The 22,413-nt window shown below is 41.5% G+C and overlaps 1 protein-coding gene across 5 annotated transcripts in view; it reads left to right on the top strand.

Moving 5' to 3' along the window:
* The window catches only part of DGAT2L6 (diacylglycerol O-acyltransferase 2 like 6), a 48,223-nt gene that overhangs the window by 5,744 nt on the left and 20,066 nt on the right, over positions 1-22,413 (top strand). For 4 of the 5 annotated variants that reach the window (XR_012472606.1, XR_012472605.1, XM_074207439.1 and 1 more), the window contains exons 2-5: positions 2,865-3,092; positions 20,371-20,478; positions 20,957-21,027; positions 21,662-21,866. Coding sequence is in view for 3 of the 5 variants with exons in the window: in XM_074207439.1 (XP_074063540.1) it covers positions 2,930-3,092; positions 20,371-20,478; positions 20,957-21,027; positions 21,662-21,866 (547 nt within the window). In the remaining 2 variants the exon portion in view is untranslated. Of the gene's footprint in view, positions 1-2,864; positions 3,093-14,931; positions 15,293-20,370; positions 20,479-20,956; positions 21,028-21,661; positions 21,867-22,413 lie in introns of those variants that run through there. The other variant, XM_074207440.1, reaches the window with a different exon arrangement.

The raw sequence follows: 22,413 nt of genomic DNA, 5'->3' as shown, positions 1-22,413 counted from the left end.
GGTGTAGGGAGTAAGTTGTGAGTGTAAGGCAAAGTCAAGGATGCTATCAAGATTGTGACCATGAATGAGTGGAATGATGGTGTCACTTGCAACAGAAAGGGAAGTTCAAAGGAGAGATGAGTTTAAGGAGAAAGATTTCTTTTTCTGGACATGTTGAGGTGCTTATAGGATTTCCAGAGGGTACTAATGTCCAAGAGACTATTGGTGATGCAATATTAAAACTCAAGAGATGAGAGCTAGAGGGTCATCTTGCAGAGATGACAATTGAAAAACCTCTCCATGGGAGGTGAGGAGATCACCAAGAGGTCCCAGAATGGATCATTGGAGGACACAAGATTGAAACTGAACTGTTTTGAGAGAAGAGGAGAGCCTGGGGTAGAGGCCCAAGTGTAGACACTATAGCCTCTCTTAACTAACCCTTCAAAATTAGGTCCATAGACACTCCTCTACTTCTACCCAACAGCCAGTTGGACCAAGTTCAGGAAAAATCTATGCAAAACAAACCTTTGTCTCAGACTGGTGGCCACTCTTAGCTTTGGAGATTTTCATATGAGGATCTTGGGAAGAGACCACTGGGAGAGAGTGGTGAGACTTTGGGATTGGAAATCAGAGGAGTTCAAAGAGCCAAGAGAAGTGAGAGACTCTAGGAAAATAGCCCAGCCCTTTATCATCCTCCTGTAAGACTTCCTCAAGTGATATTCCAGATGCAGCAATTCCCTTTGCTGATGAAAATTGTAAATTAATTTTCAGTAGATAAGGTCTACAAGGGAATTCGTTATCTGTGCCATAGAAACACAAAATGACTTGTTCAGATAATGCTCTTAACATCCGGAGAGAGGTAGGTGGGCTGGAAACATGACTAGAAGCTGTGGCTGATACTGTGGCAAGAGCACGAGGATTGACCTTGGTTGGACTCCCTGGTTCAAGGGTCAGCTTTACTGTTTCTGCATTGAGTGACCTTAGCCAAGACACTTTTGAAGGCTGTCAAATGGGCATCTTGAGGGTTTCATGTACAGTCCCTGGCTTGTTGGAGTTCATCCAACCCTGATATTTTATAGATGGGAAAACTGGGCCTCCTAGAAGAGTGACTTGGCCAAGGTCACACAAGAGAGTGAGTGAGTTGCCAAGTCAAAAGTTGAGCCTAGGTTTTTCAGGTTCTAAATTCAGCACACTTGGTAAATAGATAGAAAATGCCTTGTAAATCCAGTGATGAAGCAAAAACATAAGAACTTGAAAGAATCTGTGAAGATATGAGTAAACATTCAGAAAGGGTTTGAGCTGGGAGGACCTGAGCAGTGAGCTGAGGGGAAGAGATTTGGCCCAGGCCCCACAGCTAGCCAGCGACAGAGAGAATGCAAAGCTTTGAAAGTCAAGAGTGTCTCACCACTGGCACTTCCAACTGGGCTGCCTCTGATGGCTCATGAGATGGGTTGCAACAGACAAAGGTATACTTCCTGCTAGAGCTCTGGAACATTGATCATTACACCCCACATTTCCTCTTCCTCCTACTCCTCATCCTCCTCCTCCTGGCCTTGACACCTGAGCTCCTGGAGGGATATTCAAAGTGAGCAAGTGACCCACAATGGAGAGCTTAGTCATATGTGCCAATGGACCCGATGTGCCAGCACCAGCAGCGATCAAGTGCTTCTTGCTTTTGGTTTCTGTTCTCGGCTTGCTTCAGTTTCTTCTTCCTCTTTCCTAAGGCCCCACGAGGCTCTTGGGAGTATTGGGATTGGAGATTGCCTTCATACCTCCCTCTCCAGTCTATCCTTGAAACCCCTAGTCATCTAGTTGGCCCCTTCGATCTTCCTTGGAGTGTAAGCCTAGGAATGGAGTCTCTGATTCAAAGGGGGATGGAGATTATGGTTATTTTATCTGCATAATTCCAAAATCAGTGTGCCATCTCACAGGCTTTCCAACAGTCAGCCCATCGGTGTGCCTAAGCTTCCAAACCCCTTCCGCATTGAGCGGGGTCACTTTATCCATCTGACCGTTTTCAGGGTGTGTGGTAGAACCTCAAAGTGGTTTTGATTTGCCTTTGTCTTATTTTTAGTGAATTGGAATAGTCTCACGTGTGGTGGTGAAGATCTCACAGTTCTTCCTTTGTAAACTGTTTAGCTCGGTCTTTGCAGTAGGAAAAGAGCCTCGACTTGCTAGATACCTGTAGAGCTGGGAAGACCACAAAGATGCAGACACTTGACCAGTTACAAACTGGTGGGCTCTTTGGTCATTATGACTGGCAAAAGGGTACCAATGCCTTAAGTTGGAACGTTTTAATCTGGGGTTTTTTTCCTTTATGGAAATTTTTTAAAATTTATTTTTATTTTTAATGACTTTTCCCCCCAGCTACATGCAAAAAATAAATTCCAACATTTACTTCCAAAAACCTTGAGTTCCAAATTCTTCCCCTTCCTCCAACCCCACTCCCCTGATTTGAGAAAGTAAGGTACTTGGTGTAGGTTAAAAATGGGTAACCATGAAGAACATTACTATAGTACTCATATTGTAAAAGTAAATATACCCCCCCCAAAAAAAGAGAAACCTCAAGAAAAATAAAGTGGACTAAAAGCATGCTTGATATTTTGGCACTCCAAAGTTATACTGAGGGGGCCAACCAGATGACTGGAGGGTCCAATCTGTATTCAGCTATTATCAGCTCTGTCTTTGGGATGTCATAAGTCCTTCAGAGTTCGCTTGAGTCACAGCGTTGCTGAGCAAAGGGAGGTCATTCACAGTTGATCATCCTGCAATATTGCTGTTAGTTTGTATAAAGTACATTTCCCATTGCATCTGCTCGTGTAAGTTTTTTATTGAGAGCATTATGGAAATTTTTCCAAAGCAAATTGTATGTTTCTTTTCCATAGGCTTTGAATTCAAGGAATTCTAGAACCACTGATTTAGAGTTGGAAGGGACCTTCGAGGCCATCTGATGGGACCTTTGAGGTCATCTGGTGGGACCTTCGAGACCATCTGGTGGGACCTTCAAGGCCCTCATTTTACAGACAGAGAGGAAAAGTGGCTTGTCCAGGTTCTCACAGCTAATAAGCAGCAGAGTCCGAATTTGAACTCAGGTCCTTTGACTTCAGATCCAGGTAATCTTTTTCATTGCATTGCCATTCTTCGACAAAGGACACTATTAAGAGGTGAACCTACCTCCAGACCACAAAACTCTTGTTTCTTCTCTCTCTTTTCCTCTACTATCAATCTCTCCCTTTTCTATTCCATCCTTCACATTACTACTAAATTAATATTCCTAAAACAAAAATCTGATTATGTCATTCTCTTACTTTAAAAAACAATCCTCTCTGACAAAGAACTGCTGGAAACACTAATAAACAGCATAGAAAAAACTAGGTATAAGTCCATATCTCATACCCCATACCAAAATAAGGTCAAAATGGGTTCAGGATTTAGACAAAAAGGGCAATACCATACCATGGACCAGTTAAGAAAACAAGAAATACTCTGTCGGATCTATGGAGGGGGAGAAGTTTATGACCAAACAAGAAATAGAACACATTATAAATTTCAAAATGGATGATTTTGACTAAATCAAATTTAGTTTTTGCACCTCTCTGAGGTACCACCTCACACCTCTCAGATTGGCCAATGTGACCAGAAAGGATAATGATCATTGTTGTGGGAAATCTGGGCCGCTATTACACTGTTGGTGGAGCTGTGAACTCATCCAACCTTTCTGGAGAGAAATTTGGAACTATACCCAAAGGGCAACAAAAATGTGCCTACCCTTTGATTCAGCAATGCCACTATTGGGTCTATACCCTGAAGAGATGATGAAAAAGGGCAAAAACATCACTTGTATAAAAATATTCATAGCAGCCCTGTTTGTGGTGGTGAAGAATTGGATATTAAGTAAATGTCCTTCAGTTGGGGAATGACTTAGCAAACTGTGGTCTATGTATGTCATAGAACACTATTGCTCTATTAGAAACCAGGAGGGATGGGAATTCAGGGAAGCCTGGAGGGATTTGCATAAACTGATGCTGAATGAGATGAGCAGAACCAGAAGAACACTGTACACCTTAACAGTAACATGGGGGTGATGATCAACCTTGATGGACTCACTCATTTCATCAGTGCAACAATCAGGGACAATTTGCGATGGAGAATACCCTCTGTATCCAGAGAAAGAATTGTGGAGGTTGAAAAAAAGACCAAAGATGATTACCTTTAATTTAGAAAAATAAAAACCTGATATCTTATTGTCTGATCTTGCTATCTCTTATACTTTATGTTTCTTCCTTAAGGATATGATTTCACAGGGGAGGCTGGGTGACACAGTGGATAGAGCACCGGCCCTGGAGTCAGGAGTACCTGGGTTCAAATCCGGCCTCAGACACTTAATAATTACCTAGCCGTGTGGCCTTGGGCAAGCCCCTTAACCCCGTTTGTCTTGCAAAAACTTAAAAAAAAGGATATGATTTTTCTCTCATCATATTCAATTTGTTCTTTTTTTTTCTTTTTTCTTTTTTTTTTTAGGTTTTTGCAAGGCAAACGGGGTTAAGTGGCTTGCCCAAGGCCACACGGCTAGGTAATTATTAAGTGTCTGAGGCCGGATTTGAACCCAGGTACTCCTGACTCCAGGGCCGGTGCTCTATCCACTACGTCACCTAGCCGCCCCCATATTCAATTTGGATCAATGTATACCATGGAAATAATGTAAAGACTGGTCAATTGCCTTCTATGGGGTGGGGGGAGGGAAGTAAGATTGGGGGAAATTTGTAAAATTTAAAATAAAATCTTTAAAAAAAAAGTTTTGGCACAAATAAAACCAATGCAGCCAAAATTAGGAGTACAGAAAGCTGGGAATAGTTATCATAGATAATGTTTCTGATAAAGGATTCATTTCTAAAATATACAGAGAACTAAATCAGATTTACAAGAATGCAAGTCATTCCCTAACTGATAAATGGTCAAAGGATATGTCAGGCAGTTGTCAGATGAAGAAATATTTAGAAATTCTACCCATTTATGTGGGTTTATTTGGTATCCTTCAACTTTGCAGAAGTTATTGATTTTCCAGGATTCTCTAAGTATACCATTATTATCATCTGCAAAGAATGATGGTTTTGATTCCTCATTATCTATTCTAATTCTTTCCATTTCTTTTTCTCCTCTTAACTAGTATTTCTATTATAATATTGAATAATAGTGGTAATAATGGACAACTTTACTTCACTCCTATCTTATTGGAAATGGTTTTAGCTTATCTTCATTACAAATACTGCTTGCTGATGGTTTTAGATACATACTGCTTATCATTTTAAGGAAAGCTCCATTTATTCCTATGCTCTCTAGAGTTTTTAATGGAAATGATGGTTATATTTTGTCAAAAGCTTTTTCAGCATCTATGCTGTTGTTGCTTAGTCATTCAGTCATATCTAACTCTTTGTGACCCCATTTTGAGTGTTTATGGCAAAGATTCTAGAGTGGTTTGCCTTTTCCTTCTCCAGTTCATTTTACAGATGAGGAAACTGAAATAAACAGGTTTAAGAGCCTTGCCCAGGGTCAAACAGCTACAAAGTATCTGAGGACAGATGTGAACCCAGTAAAATGAGTCTTTCTAACATTTGGCCCACCACTCTCTACTGCTCCACCTAACTTCTTTATTTTCTACATCTATAGAGGGAATATCTGATTTTTGTTCATTTTATTATTGTTGTGGACAATTATGCTGATAGTTTTCCTACTATCGAACCAGCCTTGCATTCCTGGGATAAATCCCACCTGGTCATAGTGTATGATATTTGTGATACATTTATTGCCATTTTTCCCCCCAATCTTACTTCCCCCGTCCCCCCACAGAAAGCAATTTGTCAGTCTTTACATCATTTCCATGGTATACATTGACCCAAATTGAGTGTGATGAAAGAGAAATCAGATCCTTAAGGAAGAAACATAAAGTATAAGAGATAGCAAGATCAGACAATAAGATATCGGTTTTTTTCTAAATTAAAGGGAATAGTCCTTGAACTTTGTTCAAACTCCACAGCTCTTTATCTGGATACGAATGATATTCTCCATCACAGACAGCCCCAAATTGTCCCTGATTGTTGCACCAATGGAATGAGCAAGTCCATCCAGGTTGCTCATCACCCCCATGTTGCTGTTAGGATGTACAGTGTTTTTCTGGTTCTGCTCATCTCGCTCAGCATCAGTTCCTGTAAATCCCTCTAGGCTTCCCTGAATTCCCATCCCTCCTGGTTTCTAATAGAACAATAGTGTTTCATGACATGCATAGATCACAGTTTGTTAAGCCATTCCCCAATTGGAGAATATTTACTTGATTTCCAGTTCTTTGCCACTAAAAACAGGGCTGCTATAATTATTTTTGTACAAGTGATATTTTTACCCTTTTTCATCATCTCTTCAGGGTATAGGCCTAGTAGTGGCATTGCTGGATCAAAGGATATGCACATTTTTGTTGCCATTTGGGCATAGATCCAAATTTTTCTCCAGAAAGGTTGGATGAGGTCACAGCTCCACCAACCGTGTAATAGTGTCCCAGATTTCCCACAATCCTTCCAACAATGATCATTATCCTTTTTGGTCATATTGGCCAGTCTGAGAAGTGTGAGGTGGTACCTCAGAGAAGCTTTAATTTGCATTTTTCTAATAATTAATAATTTAGAGCAATTTTTATATGGCTATAGATTGTTTTGACCTCCTCTATAAATTGTCTTTGCATATCCTTTGACCATTTGTCAACTGGGGAATGACTTTTTTTAAAAAAAAATATGACTCAGTTCTCTGTATATTTTAGAAATGAGTCCTTTGTCAGAAACACTAATTGTAAAGATTGTTTCCCAGTTGACTACTTTTCTTTTGATCTTGGTTACAGTGGTTTATCTGTGCAAACGCTTTTTAATTTAATGTTCTCAAAATCATCTAGTTTGTTTTTAGTGATGTTCTCTATCTCTTCCTTAGTATAAACTGCTCCCCTTTCCATAGATCTGACAGGTAAACTAGTCCTTGATTTTCTAGTTTGCTTATAATATTGTTTTTTATGTCTAAATTCTGTATCCATTTGGATCTTATCTTGGAATAGGGTGTGAGGTGTTGGTCTAATCTAAGTTTCTGCCATACTAACTTTCAATTTTCCCAGCAGTTTTTATCAAAGAGAGAGTTTTTATCCCAGTAGCTGGACTCTTTGGGTTTATCAAACAGCAGATTACTATAATCATTTCCTGCTATTGCACCCAGTCTATTTCCACTGGTCCACCACTCTATTTCTTAGCCAATACCAGATAGTTTTGATGACCAATGCTGTATAATAAAATTTTAGATTGGGTAGGGTTAAGCCCCCTTATTTTGTACTTTTTTTTTCATTAAATCCCTGGAAATTATTGGCTTTTTATTTCTCCATATGAATTTACTTACAAGTTTTTCTAAACCATTAAAGTGATTTTTTGGAATTTTGATTGGTAGGGCACGAAACAGGTAGTTTAGTTTTGATAGAATTGTCATTTTTATTATATTAGCTCTACCTATCCATCAGCAGTTGATATTTGCCCAGTTATTTAAATCTGATTTAATTTGTGTAATTGTTTTCAAAAAGTTTCTGAGTCTGCCTTGGCAAATAGACTCCCAGATATTTTATATTGTCTGAGGTTACTTTGAATGGGATTTCTCTTTCTAGCTCTTCCTGCTGTATCTTGCTAGACATATATAGAAAAGCTGAGGATTTATGAGGGTTTATTTTATATCCTGCAACTTTGCTAAAATTGCTAATTGTTTCCAGTAGTTTTTTGGCTGATTTCTTGGGATTCTTTAGGTAGACCATCATGTCATCTGTAAAGAGTGAGAGTTTTGTCTCCTCCTTCCCAATTCTAATTCCTCCCATTTCTTTTTCTTCTCCAATTGCTGAAGCTAACATTTCTAATATGATATTGAATAGTAGTGGTGATAATGGACATCCTCATTTCACTCATGATCTTATTGGGAATGCGTCTAGCCTCTCCCCATTGAATATAATGCTTGCTGATGGTTTCAAATAGATACTGCTAGTTATTCTAAGGAACAGTCCATTTATTCCTACACTCTCTAGTGTTTTTAGTAAGAATGGGTGCTGTATTTTGTCAAAAGCTTTTTCAGCATCTATTGATATGATCACATAATTTCTGATAGGTTGGTTTGTTGTTGATATAATTGTTTATACTAACAATTTTCCTAATATTGAACCAACTCTGCATTCCTGAGATAAATTCCACTTGATCATAATGTATTATCCTAGTGATAATTTGTTGTAATCGTTTTGCTAAGATTTTATTTAAGATTTTGGCATCTATATTCATCAGGGAGATGGATTTATAATTTTCTTTCTCTGTTTTAACTCTTCCTGATTTAGGTATCAGCACCATATTAAAAAGAGTTGGGAAGAGTTCCATCTTTCCCTGTTTTTCCAAAGAGTTTATATAGAATTGGAACCAATTGTTCCTTAAATGTTTGGTAGAATTATTTTTTCTTAGGGAGTTCAATGATGGCTTGTTGAATTTCTTTTTCTGGGATAGGCTTATTTAGGTTTTTAATTTCCTCTTCATTTAACCTGGGCAACTTATATTTTTGTAAATATTCATCCATTTCACTTAGATTGTCAAATTTATTGGCATAGAGTTGGGCAAAATAATTATGAATTATTACTTTAATTTCTTCCTCATTGGTGGTGAGTTCATCTTTTTTGTTTATGATACTAGCAATTTGGTTTTCTTCTTTTTTTAATCAAATTAACCAGAGGTATATCAATTTTATTGGTTTTATCATAAAACCAACTTATGGTTTTATTTATTAATTTCTAATTTGGTATTTAATTGGGAATTTTTGATTTGTTCTTTCTCTAATTTTTTTAGTTGCATATTTAGTTCATTGATTTCCTCTTTCTCTAATTTATTCATGTAAGCATTTAAAGATATAGTATATCCCCTGGCAGCCACTTTGAGTGAATCCCATAGGTTTTAGTATGTTGTTTCATTATTGTCATTATCTAGGATAAAATGATTAATTTTTTCTATTATTTTTTGATCCACTCATTCTTTAAAATGAGGTTATTCAATTTCCAATTGGTTCTGAGTCTATATCTCCCTGGTCCAATATTGCATATGACTTTTATTGCATTGTGATCTGAGAAATATATTCACTATTTCTACCTTTCAGCATTTGATCATTAAGTTTTTTAAAATTTTTTTTAGGTTTTTGCAAGGCATTTGGGGTTAAATGGCTTGCCTAAGACCACACAGCTAGGTAATTATTAAGTGTCTGAGGCCAGATTTGAATTCAGGTACTCCTGACTCCAGGGCTGGTGCTCTATCCACTGTGCCCGGTCTCCCCCAGGACCGAGGAAGACAGATCCTGAGGTAGATGTTCTTTCTCCGCACTTTTCTTTCTGGGTTTGTAGCTCGTATTTCTGTTAAGAGGTTTGTTTCATATCATAGATGGGGAAAGATCAGGAGACTTTATCACTGTGCCTGTCTTCTCTCTGCCATCTTGGCCAGAAGTTTACTGTTTTATTTTTTAAATTTTAAGGTAGGACAGTTTTTTGTCTGGTGCACTTTTCATTTATTTTCCTTTATATCTTGAAATATAGATCAGAAAAAACACAGTTTAAAAACACCCAGTGTGTTTCAAATGGTACTACTTGATCATGCTTTTAAATCCAAATCACTCTGGCTTTCATTGAATGGCCACTAAGAGCCCCTAGCTCAAGTCTCTGTGGTTCATTGTTTAGGTTTTGATGGCCTAGAAAGGGTGCAAATAGCAACTGTTTTCTGGGGGTCTTCCCTTCCCAGCCCCAGACAAATATTTTTATGATGGCAAATTAGTCCATCTTTTGTCTCATTTCTTATCCAGCCGTTAGACCTTAAATGGGTATTGCCTCAGATAAACTGAAACCTGGGAAAGATTTTAATTTAGAAAGACCAGAGTCATCCAGTGCATTCCTAGCTATGTCCAGTGTCTTGACTTTTGTCTTGCCATTGGACTTCATTGACTCTGGAGGAGAGAGTCAGGCTGATGATTGCACAGCTCTGCCTCACTGAAATATAGTTCCTACACAAGTCAAGAAGTGATGTCATTAATCTTCCCAGAATGGGCAAACAATAGCAACACTTTATTTAAAACTTTTGCAATAATATTCATTAGAGAGATTGCTTGATAGTCTTTCTGGTTTTCCTTTTCCTGGTTTAGAAATCAACACCATATTTCAGGGCTGTGCAACCTACTTTTAAAAGTTTTTATTGAAACAATAGACAATATATTTTTATTTTCCATTTTAGCGAGAGCTACCAAGAGTAGCTTGGTTTAGTTTACCTTTAGTAAACACTTTATATTTAGTAAACCTAAAGGTAGGCCACATAAAATTGCCATGCCGATGGCAACATGGAACCTACAGGTTGCATTTTTGGACAACCCTGCCATATTTATGTCTTGAAAGGAATCTAGTAGAACTCCTTTGCCTATTTTTTCAAATAGTTTAGATGGTATTGGAATTAATTGTTCTATGTTTGGTAGAATTCACTTGTGAATCATTTGGCTTTGGGATTTTTTCTTAGGGAGCTCATTTATGGCTGTTCAATTTCTTTATCTAAGATTGGGTTATTGAAGTATTCTATTTCCCCTTCTGATAATCTGGGCAATTTATATTTCCATTTCATTTAGACTGTCATATTTATTGACAAATACAATTTATTAGCAAAATAGCTCTTAATTGCTTTAATTTCATCTTTATTGGTAGCGAATTAATCCTTTTTATTTTCCATAGTGGTGATTTGGCTTTTTCTTTTTTTTTTTAGGTTTTTTTTTTGGCAAGGCAAATGGGGTTAAGTGGCTTGCCCAAGGCCACACAGCTAGGTAATTATTAAGTGTTTGAGACCAGATTTGAACCCAGGTACTCCTGACTCCAAGGTCAGGTGCTTTATCCACTACGCCACCTAGCCGCCCCTCTTTCTTTTTTAAAATCAATTCAGTTAATGGTTTGTCTGTTTTATTGGGGGTTTTTCCCCACAAAACCAGCTCCTAGTTTTATTTATTAGTTCAGTAGGGTTTTTTTGCTTTCAATTTTATTAACTTTTGATTTTCAAGATTTCCAGTTTGGTATTTAATTGGAGCTTTTCAATTTATTTTTTTTCTCATTTTTAAGTTACATGCCACTACTTCTGATCCCCCAGCTGGATATGGCCTCCCCCTCCTCTGAACATCCTGGACACTTTGTTCACTCCTCTCCTGGGCATTTAACATATACTGTCTTCTATTTAAAGGCATTTTGCTTCTTCCCCTCTCTTAGAAGGTAGGACTTAGTGTAACCCAGACCCAGGCCTTGCCCAGAGAATGATTCCATCCAGCCTCCTGGCTTTTCTGTGGGCATTTGGCACTGGCACGCCAGAGCTGCTTTCTTGCCACTCTTTTCTTTAGCTACTTGGATATCCACAGCCAAGATCCTCAGTGCATCCAGGAGGTCACCATGTGGCAGTGACTCAGCTTCCCTCATCCTGACTGTTTCTCCTTTCTAGACTGTTACAGAGATCAGTTCCAGGCCAACCTCACTAACCTTTGCCCCTTTCAGCTCTCAGAATTCTAGAATCTGAGTTGGGAGGGCCTTCCATGGCCTATCTAGCCCTCACTGAAAGAAACTAAGAGTTACCTCTATGATTTTCTCTAGCCTTTTCCACCACTGGCCCACCAAGACCAAGGTCAGCTCCCTATGGAGAAGTGACCTCATAGCAACTACTCTCCATCATTCAAAATTTTGGCCCTTGGGTCCAGAACAAATCTGCTATCTCTTCCACTCAATAGCATTTCTAACACATGAAGTCAACTATGATATCCTACCTAAGTCTTCTCGTCACTAAGCTAAATGAAAGAACCAGACATAGTTAAGGAAGTAAATTGGGGCCCTGTAGTGCCTTGAGCAAAACCCAATACCCCAGATGGGGTCCCACCAGAGCAGAGGGCAGCAGGACAAACTTCACCCTAGTTTTGGACAGAAATCTTATCTCTTTTTTTAAAAACGAAATTATTTATTAAAAAGTTAGATTGAACAACAGTACAATGAATTAAACTTGCTTAATCCTGATGTACACTTGAGATAATGAATGTAAATGCCTGCAATACTGAACAGGAGACACAAGTCTCCTTGGACTGTAACCTGCACTTATCTGTCACATGAGTTTGGATGACTGCTAGGTCACACATTTGGTTCCTGGTGAGTTTGGTCTACTAAGTCCTTGGGATTTTTCTCAGGTAAACTGTGTCCTCCTCCTTGTCTGGCCACTTCTTCTCAGCCTCCTTTGCTTGTTCATCATCCTTCTTCCACTCCCTAAATGTGAAGGTCCTTCTACCAAGGCTCAGTTCTGGGCCTTCTCTCTTCTCTCTACAATCTCTGCCTTAGAAATCTCATTAGCTCCCATGGGCTCCATTGTCATCTCTGTCTAGGCCAATTACTCCCAGAACTACAAAGTCAGCCCTAGTCTCTCTTTGGATTCCCATTCTGCTATCTCTGACTTCCTTCTAGCACCTCAAACTCAGCATGTCTAAAACTGACTTTGGTTTGGGGTATTTGCTTGTAGGATAGGAGATCTTAAACTAGAAGGGTTCCTATAAGCCATTGAGTCTAACCCCCTCATTTTTTTTAGGTTTTTGCAAGGCAAATGGGGTTAAGTGGCTTGCCCAAGGCCACACAGCTAGGTAATTATTAAGTGTCTAAGACCGGATTTGAACCCAGGTACTCCTGACTTCAGGGCCGGTGCTTTATCCACTGCGCCACCTAGCCACCCCATAACCCCCTCATTTTTAGAGAGGAAATTGAAGCAGTCCAGAGAGGTGAAGATAGCATCTTCCTTGCTATACAAGGTCCTTAGAGTCAGAGGTCCTGAATTCAAATCCCTGATTTGCCATTTACTGCCTTGGTGATCTTGGGAGAGGATTTTCCCCTCCCTAGGTTTCTATGACCTCTCTCAAGTTACAGGGTTGGATACACTATCCCTTTCAGCTCTAAAACTCAGATCATATCCCACAGAGTTCTGTACCACATACCTTCCTCACCTCCTACCCAGTGCAATCAGTTGCAAAATCCCATGAGCTCTACCTCTTTACCATTTCATTGGCATCTCATTACATTATCAATCTTGTCTCCACTCACCCAGCCACCCTGTAGGTCAATCTCATCACCTCTTCCCTGGACTTTTGTAATAGTCAACTAAGTAGTCTCCTGGCCTCAGTTTCCTCTTCCTTCACACAACTACCAAAATAATGTTCTGAAGACCCAGGTCTGAACATGGCACTCCTCTGCTCAGAAACCTTCATTTGATGAAACCCATTTGCATGACACCCTAAGGTATACAAAGTACTTAGATTCTCCCAGCAGCCCAAGGAGGTCAGGAGTGCAAGTCCCCTTCAAGAGGTGAGGAAACTGAGGATGGAAGAGATCCATTGATTTGCCCAAGGTCCCATAGTTACCATCTCCCCACCTCCATGGTTACAGTCATTTGACAAGTAATGCTTCTCATGAAACCACCACAAGCTACACCTGACTTACCTTTCTAGCCTGATTTCATTTGCCTTACCTTTTGGCCCTCCACATACCAATCCAGTTGACAACTAGACAGCTGTCTCCAAGGCTTGGCATGCCCTCTCACCTCACCTCTGCCTCTTAGCATTTCTCTTCCTTCAAAATTCAGCTTGGATGTTGGGGGCAGCCAGGTGGTACAGGATAGAGCACCAACCCTGGAGTCAGGAGGACCTGAGCTCAAATCCAGCCTCAGACACTTAATAATTACCTAGCTATGTGACCTTGGGCAAGCCACTTAGCCCCACTGTCTTGCAAAAAAAAAATTCAACTCAGTTGCTACCTCTTCCATGCCTTCCCTGATTCTCCCCCCTGGTTCAAGTCTCTGTCTCTTCCTGTCCTTCAGAGATCCCTAGAGCACCTTGTCCAGCTCTCTCCTTCCCTCCCAGGAGAATGAAAATTTGAGGGCAAAGGTCCACAGTACCAAGTTCACCTAGTTTATCATCAAATAGTGCATAAATTGAATTGCCAACTCATTTTATAAAGGAGAAAAGGTTACTGGAATGACATGTGGGAACAAGGGGAAGGGGAAAATTCAGGGGTTCCTGCCTCAGCAAAACTGCTGGCCAAGCTACAGGGGTCTCCCCCATCCCTCTTGTGGGTCTTTTTCATCTCAGTTGGCCAGTGGCCCCAGAGTCAGTCAGATGTAATCCCTTGGAAGCTTTACTTTTCCACTTTCTAACTGTATAATCCTGGACAGGTCATCACATATCTCTGGGCTTCAGGGACCTCTGTATACCAGATGGCCAACTCTCAATCTGTGCTCCTTGGGTGAGTTTGGGTGAGTTCCACCCATTCTTCAGGCTTCCTCTGTTAACTCTTCTGTAAAATCAAAGGATGGAACTCATGACCTCTGAGTTCCCTTCTAGCTTTTCATCTCAGCTCCTAGGAACAGTTTTGGTATTTCCAGTTTATAGTAGACCTGGGAGAAGGAACAGCAGATCAACTGGCATAGATTTATGTGCCTACTCACATAGAGTTCCAGAGATTAAAAAAAATCCAGCCCCTGCCCTCAAATAGCTCACATTCTTGGGAAAGGGGAGGGAGAGTAAGGAAAGGGAAGAGTGAGGGAGGTAAAGAGAGAAGGAAGGGAGGAGGACACAGACATAAATCAGGGGATGGGGAGAGAGAAAGGGAGGTTGAGAAAGAGAAGGAGAGAGGGAGGAAGAGAGAAAGAGAAGAAGGGGAGGGAAGGAGGAGAGAGAAGGGAAGGAGGGAGGGAGAGAGGGAGGGAGAGAAACAAAGAAAGGGAAAGAGGATAGACAGAAGCAGAGGGAAGGAAGGAGGGAGAGAATGAAAGAAGGGAGGGAGAGAGGAGAAAGGGAGGGAGAATACTGACCCAAACCAGGGAAAAGGAAAAGCTAAAGGTCTAAAATGGTAAGAGAACTGGCCAGGGTCCTGCCAAAGCAAAAGCAGAGGTGAGAGGTGGAGGGGTGGAGGCAGGCAGGCCTACTGTTGTGTAGGAGGTGGGGTGTGGCTGTTCTCAGAGAAGAGCTAGAGGAAAGGTTGAAGGTTGGAATTTCGGGGAGCTAAAAGGGCTCAGGGACAAGATGTGAAGCAAAGCACTTGGGCTTAACTTACTTATAGGGCTGGGGACTTCTGTGCAGGCTCCCTATCCCAGTTAGGGAACTATGGCCTTTGACTTCACATTGGATTTCCAGGCTGCCCTCCAGACCCTTTCAGTTCTCCAATGGATCCCCCTCTATGTGGTGCTAGGTAAGTGAAGCTGCAGGGAGGGGCCCATGTAGCCAGAAGTCCTGCCAGGATTCAGTGCATTCAGTGGAGAGGGAACAGGATGGAGGAGCAGGAAGACCGGGGATCCAAACCATCCAGATGAGGATACAGTGAAGGAACTAGAGGTGCTTAACTGGGAGAACAAGAGCATTTAAGGGAAATGCACCAGCTATTTGGAAGTGTCTGGAAGCTTTCCAAGGTTAGATTGGTTATACCTGGTCTTTGACCAAAAATCTGAAAGTGCAGCTCTGGGAACCTCCTAAGAGGAGTAGAGAGAAGGGGGCAGACATAAGCATTGTGGAACAAGGCAGAGAATAATGCTTTTGGAGTCAGAAGTTGTTCAGTCATTTTTCAGTGGTATCTGACTCTCCATGACCCTCTTTGGGCTTTTCTTAGCAAAGATACTGGAGTAATTTTTCCATTTTCTTCTCCAGTTCATGTTACAGATGAGGAAACTAAGGCAAATAGGGGAAAGTAACTTGGCCAGGGTCACAAAGCAAGTATGTGTCCAAGGCAGGATTTGAACTCAGGAAGATGAGTCTTCCTGATTCCAGATCCAGTGCTTTATCCATTGCAGCACCACTTAGGTGCCCTGGAGTCAGAAGACCAGAGTTCAAATTCTAGAACAGCCATTTGTTATCTGTGACTTCCTTTCCCTGCATCTCAGTTCCAGTATGTGTAAACTGAGGGGACTGAGCTAGATAACCCTCTTCTATCTCAATCTGTGATTCTATACAGGATATGACAAATGACTGGATATGGACTGGGAGTGGGAGGCATGTGCTGAAGCAGGGTATTATAATAGAGAGAACAGAGGGCAACAGAGAACAACACAGCATAGGGCTGTGTCAAAGATATAAGATGGCCTCTACTCTGAAGGGATGTCTATTCGAAGGCTCTGGTAAATAGTTGGGAGCAAGCATGACTGGGGACCACAGGTTGCAGGGGTCCAGAAGCAGAGCTTGTCACTGAAAATCATGAAGCCAAAAACAGACGATCCCTTGGGTGATCCAGATTGGCCTAGATGGCTTGAGAACCCTCAGCCTAAGATGGTGACATGTGGGCAACTTCCCTTCCCGAGGAGAGGGTTGCTATCCAACCCACTAGCAGGCTTCTCTTCCCAACACAAAGGACAGGCAAGAACAACGGGTCAAAAATAAATACAAAGGCCCTTGAAAACTACCCTCCCCCCCCATTTTACAGTTGGGGAAACGTTCAGAAAGAATGAAGGAGGATTCATAGCACTATATATAGTAGCATCTCTCATCCCAATTCCAGGAGACAGCAGGCAGAAGAGAATTCAGCTTTCCAAAATGAAGAGGGCCTCCCAGTCTTTGAGCAGTGACTTGGAAGTCAATTTGCTGATGCAGTGTTCCCTAGGAAGGTCACTCCTACCTAAGCAGACTCTTTTTTCCTGCCCAACACTCACCCTGTTCCCAGAAGGGTCCATAGAGCCAGGACCCATGAGAGGAAGAAGAGATGCCCTCCCTCTGGTTAGGCCTTGCTGATTCCCCAGGAGGTAGGTTAATAGATCAAGATTCCGAGCTGAGAATCCACCAGTGGGAAACAAACACTTGGCCTTCCCTAGAGGATAGTCACTGGGCTAGATATTGGAACTCTTGACTCTAGCACCATCCTATGCCCTGGTCAGGCTGCCACATCTGGAGGCCTCCCATTTTAGAGAAGACATTGAGAAACTGGAGAACATTCAGAGGAGAGTGACTCCTCTGATGAAGGGCTTTCAGATCAAGTCATAGAAGACTGGGGGAAGGAAGTAGGGAAAAGAGAAGGCCCAAGGAGAGCATAACTGTCTCCAGCATTGAAGGGCTCCTCCCCAAGCTTCCATTCAGTGAGGACTCTCAGGCAAGCCATCTCATTCCCTACAAGACTCGCTCACCCCACTTGCAGAGACTGACTCGATATAAGAGACTTCTTTTTTGGATCTGTATCTCAAATGCTCCAATTTAATTGAATTGCTGGGGTCCAGAAGGCAGAACTTGGAGTAGTGGGTGAAATTTGCAGAGGGTCTTTGCCCAGAGTAATGACCACCTTCCTAACAATCACTTCCTCTTTAATGTGTAGCTCTAGAAAGATGAATAAGTACCTGGGACCCCAAGAGGTTAAGGAACTTCCCCAGCGCTGGTGTCACAGTGACTTGAGCTCAGATTTGGAGATCTCTGTCCCTTTTCTCCCCCAAGCTGCCTCTAGAAATCTAACCAAAACCCCAGCCTCTCTCCTCATAGCTCAGTTCTGTGGTGTTTTATGTTCTACCAAAGAAACCTCTTGAATTAGCCCCATTTGACAGAGCAGGAGATCATAGTTCCCGTGTACCAGAGGCCACTTTAGCCCTAACTGAACTAGGGTGAGGGGCTGGAAACTCAACTTTGCAGCTGTTGATTTAGAACCTCTCATGGGGTCCCTGGGACTTGGTTTTCTCCTTCTGAGTTCACTTTCCCAACCCTTCTAGCTCCCCCAACCCATAGGAGCCATCTTTCTTCATTGCTGGAAACCAATGTAGATCCCAAGGGTCTTCTCTCTTCTTTTTAAAGATCTAATTTAATTTTATTTTCAGTTTCAAATCCTCTCCTTCCCCCCCCTCTCCCCCACTCCTTGAGATGGCAAGAAGTACAAAATTCATGGTGAATTTCAAAGCAAATAAAATAAATTTCTACCTTAGCTATGTTTGCCAACCCACTATCAAAAGAAAAAGGGGAAAAATATGCTTCAGTGTCACTCTGAATCCAACAATTGTCTGTCTGGAGGTGAATGGCTTGTTTCATGATGATTCCTTTGAAATTGGGTTGATCAGAACTCCTTCTAGCAATGAGTCTCTTTACATTATTGCTGTTGTTGTAGAAATTATTCTCCTAGTTCTGCTCTCTTCACTTTGTATTAGTTCATAGAAGTCTTCCCAAGTTTTCTGATGCCATCCCTTCATCATTTCTTGTGACACAATAGCATTCCATCATATTCATAGACCATAACTTGTTCTGCCATTCCCCAGCTGATGGCGGATCCCCTCAGTTTCCAATCGTTTACCATCGCACACAAAAAAGTTGCTATAGTTTTGTACACATGGGTTGCTTTTTTTCTTTTTTATATATCTTTAGGTTATAAACTTAGTAGTGATATTGTCAGGTAAAAGGATATGTACAGGTCAAAGGATATGGGAGCACAATTCCAAATTGTTTTCCATAATGGTTGGACTAATTCACAACTTCACCACTAGTGCCTTGGCATGTCTATTTTCCCACATTGCCTCCAACATTTGTCATTTTCCTTTTCTGGCATCTCAGCCCATCTGATGGGGGTGGTACCCCCAAGTTGTTTTAATTTACATTTCTCTAATTATTAATGATTTAGAGCATTTGTATATGTTTTGATAGCTTTGATTTCTTCCTCTGAAAACTGCCAGTTCATATCCTTTGACCATTTGTCAATTGTGGAATGACTTATTCTTATAAATTTGAAACTAGTTCCTTATATATTTTAGGAATGAGACCATTATCAGAGAAACTTACTACGAAATATTTTTTCTCCAGTTTCCTGCTTTTCTTCTAATTTTAGTTGCATCAGTTTTGTTTGCACAAAAAAACTTTTAATTTGTTGTAATCAAAGTTATCCACTTTATGTTCTGTCATGAACTCTTATCCTATTCATAGATCTGACAGATAATTTCTTCCTTTCTCCACTGTTTTGCTCACGAAAGCACCTTTTATTTTAAATCATGTCTCTAATTTGAGCTTTTTTGGGAAAACAATGTGAGGTGTTGATCTATGCCTACTTTCCACCATACTGCTTTCCAGTTTTCTTTTCAGTTTTTGTCAAATAGTATTTTTTTTGTCCCCACTTAAGGGTTATCAAATACTAAGCTTTGGTGCTCACTGGGTTTTATATATATATATATATATATATATATATATATATATATTGTGGACCTAATCTGTTCCATTGATTTCCCCCTCCCCCATTTCTAAACCAGTTCTAGATAGTTTTGATGATGATCACTTTGTAATACAGTTGGAGATCTGGTACTGCTAGGCCACCTTCCATCACTTTTATCCCCCCCACTATTTCCCTTGATAGGCTTGACCTTTTGTTCTTCCAGATGAATCGTTTTTTAGAGTTTTTTTAATTTTTTTTAAATTTTTTTTGAGTTCTTTAAAGTAATCAGTAACTAGCATTTATATAGTGTTTACTGTGTTCCAGGTATATAAGCGCTTTACTATTATTATTTCATTTGATCCTCACAACAGTTCCATTTTACAGATAAAGAAATTGAAGAAAACAGAAGTGACTTGCTCAGGCTCACACAGCAGGCAAATGTCTGAGACCAGATTTGAAATAGGTTTTCCTAACTGCAGGCCCAGCACTCTATCCACAGCATCACTTAGCTTCCTGATAGTTGGTAGTTTGATTGGTATGACACAAAATAAGTAAATTGATTTTGATAGTATTATCATTTTTACCATATTGACTCTGCCTGCCCATGCGCAAGTAATATTTCTCCAGTTATTTAGATCTATCTTTATATGTGCGAATGCTCTTTTATAATAGTTGTCATATAGTTCTTTTGTTTTGTGAGGTAATTGGGATAAAGTGACTTGCCCAAGGTCACACAAGCTAATAAGCGTCAAGTATCTGAAGTCACATTTGAACTCAGGTCCTCTTGACTCCAGAGCCAATGCTTTATCCATTGCAGCTCCATCTAGCTGTCCCTGTCAGATTGTTCTTGTGAGTGTTTCCAGAGAGACTCCCAAGTATTTTATACTATCTGCAATCATTTTGAATGACATTTCTCTTTTTTCTCTTCCTGGTTTTGTTTGGCTTCACCAGACTGCCCAACAGATCCACCTCCTGATCTAATCCAAACCCCTCATTTTGCAGCACAGGGAAGGAGACTCAAGTGAGAGTCTTGGACAAGATGACTTCAGAAGTCATCTCATACAACTGCCTCATTTGAGAGAGGAGGAAACTGATGTGCACAGGTGGAGAGGGGGTTTAAGTCCAAGGCTTTGGACTTGAATGTGGGTGATGGACCAACCCTGGTGTTTCCTCAGGAATAATCCCTATTGTTGGTGTGCCTTACCTGGCATTCACTCAGTACTGGATACTGTCTGTGCTCACACTAGGCTGGCTCGTGTATGATTGGAAAACTCACAGTCAAGGTAAGTAGGAAGGGGAAGGGTACTCAAAAAATACCAAGAATAAAAAGGCACTGCGGCTGCCCACGTGACTGGGGACTGCAGGGATTTAGGGGGTTCAGGAATGCCCCAGCTCCCAATTCAAGATAAAGGGCTGGGAAGAATTCTTTCCTTGCTGCTGCTTGTGAGGTAGATAAAGCAAAAATTGGTGGTCCCATTTTTACAAAGGGGGAACTGAGTTTCACAGAGAAGTTAAGGTGTGATTTCAAGGTCTGGGATTCTTTCCCACTCCCTCTTCCTAGGTCCTAGAGGGGATATGTTGGGAAAGGCATGAGGGAGAAGGTATGTACTGTGCCCCAGAAGCATCAAGAGAGAAAAAGAAACCCCTGAGGATGCTGATCTCATACTGGGATATGGGAGGTCAGGAAACTGGCTCCCCCTGCAGAGAAAGCAGAAGAGCCTGATGGACCACTTGTCCTCCCTTCCTTTCCTTTCTCTTCAGGTGGCAGGCGCTCAAACTGGGTGAGGAATTGGACCCTTTGGAAGTATTTCCGGGACTACTTTCCCATTAAGGTGAGTACCCATACACATATGAACACACACATGCACACACACACACACACACACACACACACACACACACACAGAGCTGCTTCCCTTGGATCCCTTCAATTCCTGCTACTGGGCCATGGTTTTTCATTTCAGCTTCCCAACTCCCACAGTTTACACAACCACGGAGCCTGTTAGAGGGCAGTAAAGTTTATGTAACCTGGAAGGAACTGTTCTGGTAAGGCCCAGGTTGAAAAAGGCTTTAAATGGCCAAGTGAGAATTGTCCATGGAATTCTGCAAGTGATAGGGAATCAGGGGAGTTCTTTGAATAGGGAGATGACACAGTCAGATTGGACACTTTAGGATAATCACTTTGGCAGCTGAGTGTGGAATGTATTCAAGTGGGCAGAAAATTGAGGCAGAATCAGGAGACCCATTAGAAGGCGAGAAGGGCAATGTGAGAGGTTGCTGGTGAGAAGGAAATACTCAAATTAGGCAAGTGATTGACTCTGGGTGGTAAGTGAGAAGGAGGAGTCTTGGCTGATATGCAAACTGAGGACCTGGAGCTCCCTGGGAAAAGCTAGGGCCTCGTCTTGGCCCTGATCCTCAACTAGGCCCTCCCTGGCTTCTTGACCTCATAGCCTCTCCTCCTAACAGCTGGTGAAAACTTGTGAGCTCTCCCCAAGTCACAACTACATCTTTGCGACCCACCCCCATGGGATCCTCTCCTATGGCATCTTTTGCAACTTTGGCACGGAGTCCACTGGCTTTTCTCACATTTTTCCTGGGATCACCCCCACTCTCGCTACCTTGGAAGGGATCTTCTGGATCCCAATTGTCCGGGAGTATGTGATGTCCAAGGGTGAGTGAGTCTGGGTCTACCCTAACCCGATCCCTGCCCATCAGACCAGCTAGCACAATCTGACCCTGCCTCCATCTCTGGGCTATCCCTTATCCTAGAGACAAAGGAGTTGAGGGGAGGAGAGAGACTTGCTCACCAGAGAGAAGACAAAGACCTTGGACTTGGGGGGAAGGGGATGGCAAATGGCCCTACTGCCTTCAGTACCGGTAGCATCAGTCAGCCCAGAGTAGAGGGTCTAAGTCCTTGGGGCTGAGTTAACTGGGTAGCCAGGCACCCCGAAGTGCTTTCCTTCTTCCTCCTTGGAGGCAACAGGGCTTAGGGGCAGGGATCCCTGGAGTGCCTGAGACCTAAAAATAGGTTTCTCTGGTCTATGGTCACTGGAGAAAACAAGAGATAAGAAGACCCAATTGGGAGGTGGAGGTGGAGTAAGCTAGATTAGAAGGGACCCCCAACAGGAAGTTCATTGAGTTCTCGATGAACTTTCTGTTGGGGGTCCCATCCAATCTAGCCCACAGCAAGGCTCAGGCCTGCTACCAGTAATGGCGAA

The sequence above is a fragment of the Macrotis lagotis genome, chromosome X (assembly GCF_037893015.1).
Source record: "Macrotis lagotis isolate mMagLag1 chromosome X, bilby.v1.9.chrom.fasta, whole genome shotgun sequence".
In the NCBI taxonomy this organism is placed as follows: Eukaryota; Metazoa; Chordata; class Mammalia; order Peramelemorphia; family Peramelidae; genus Macrotis; species Macrotis lagotis.
This window is presented reverse-complemented; position numbering and strand designations above follow the sequence as displayed.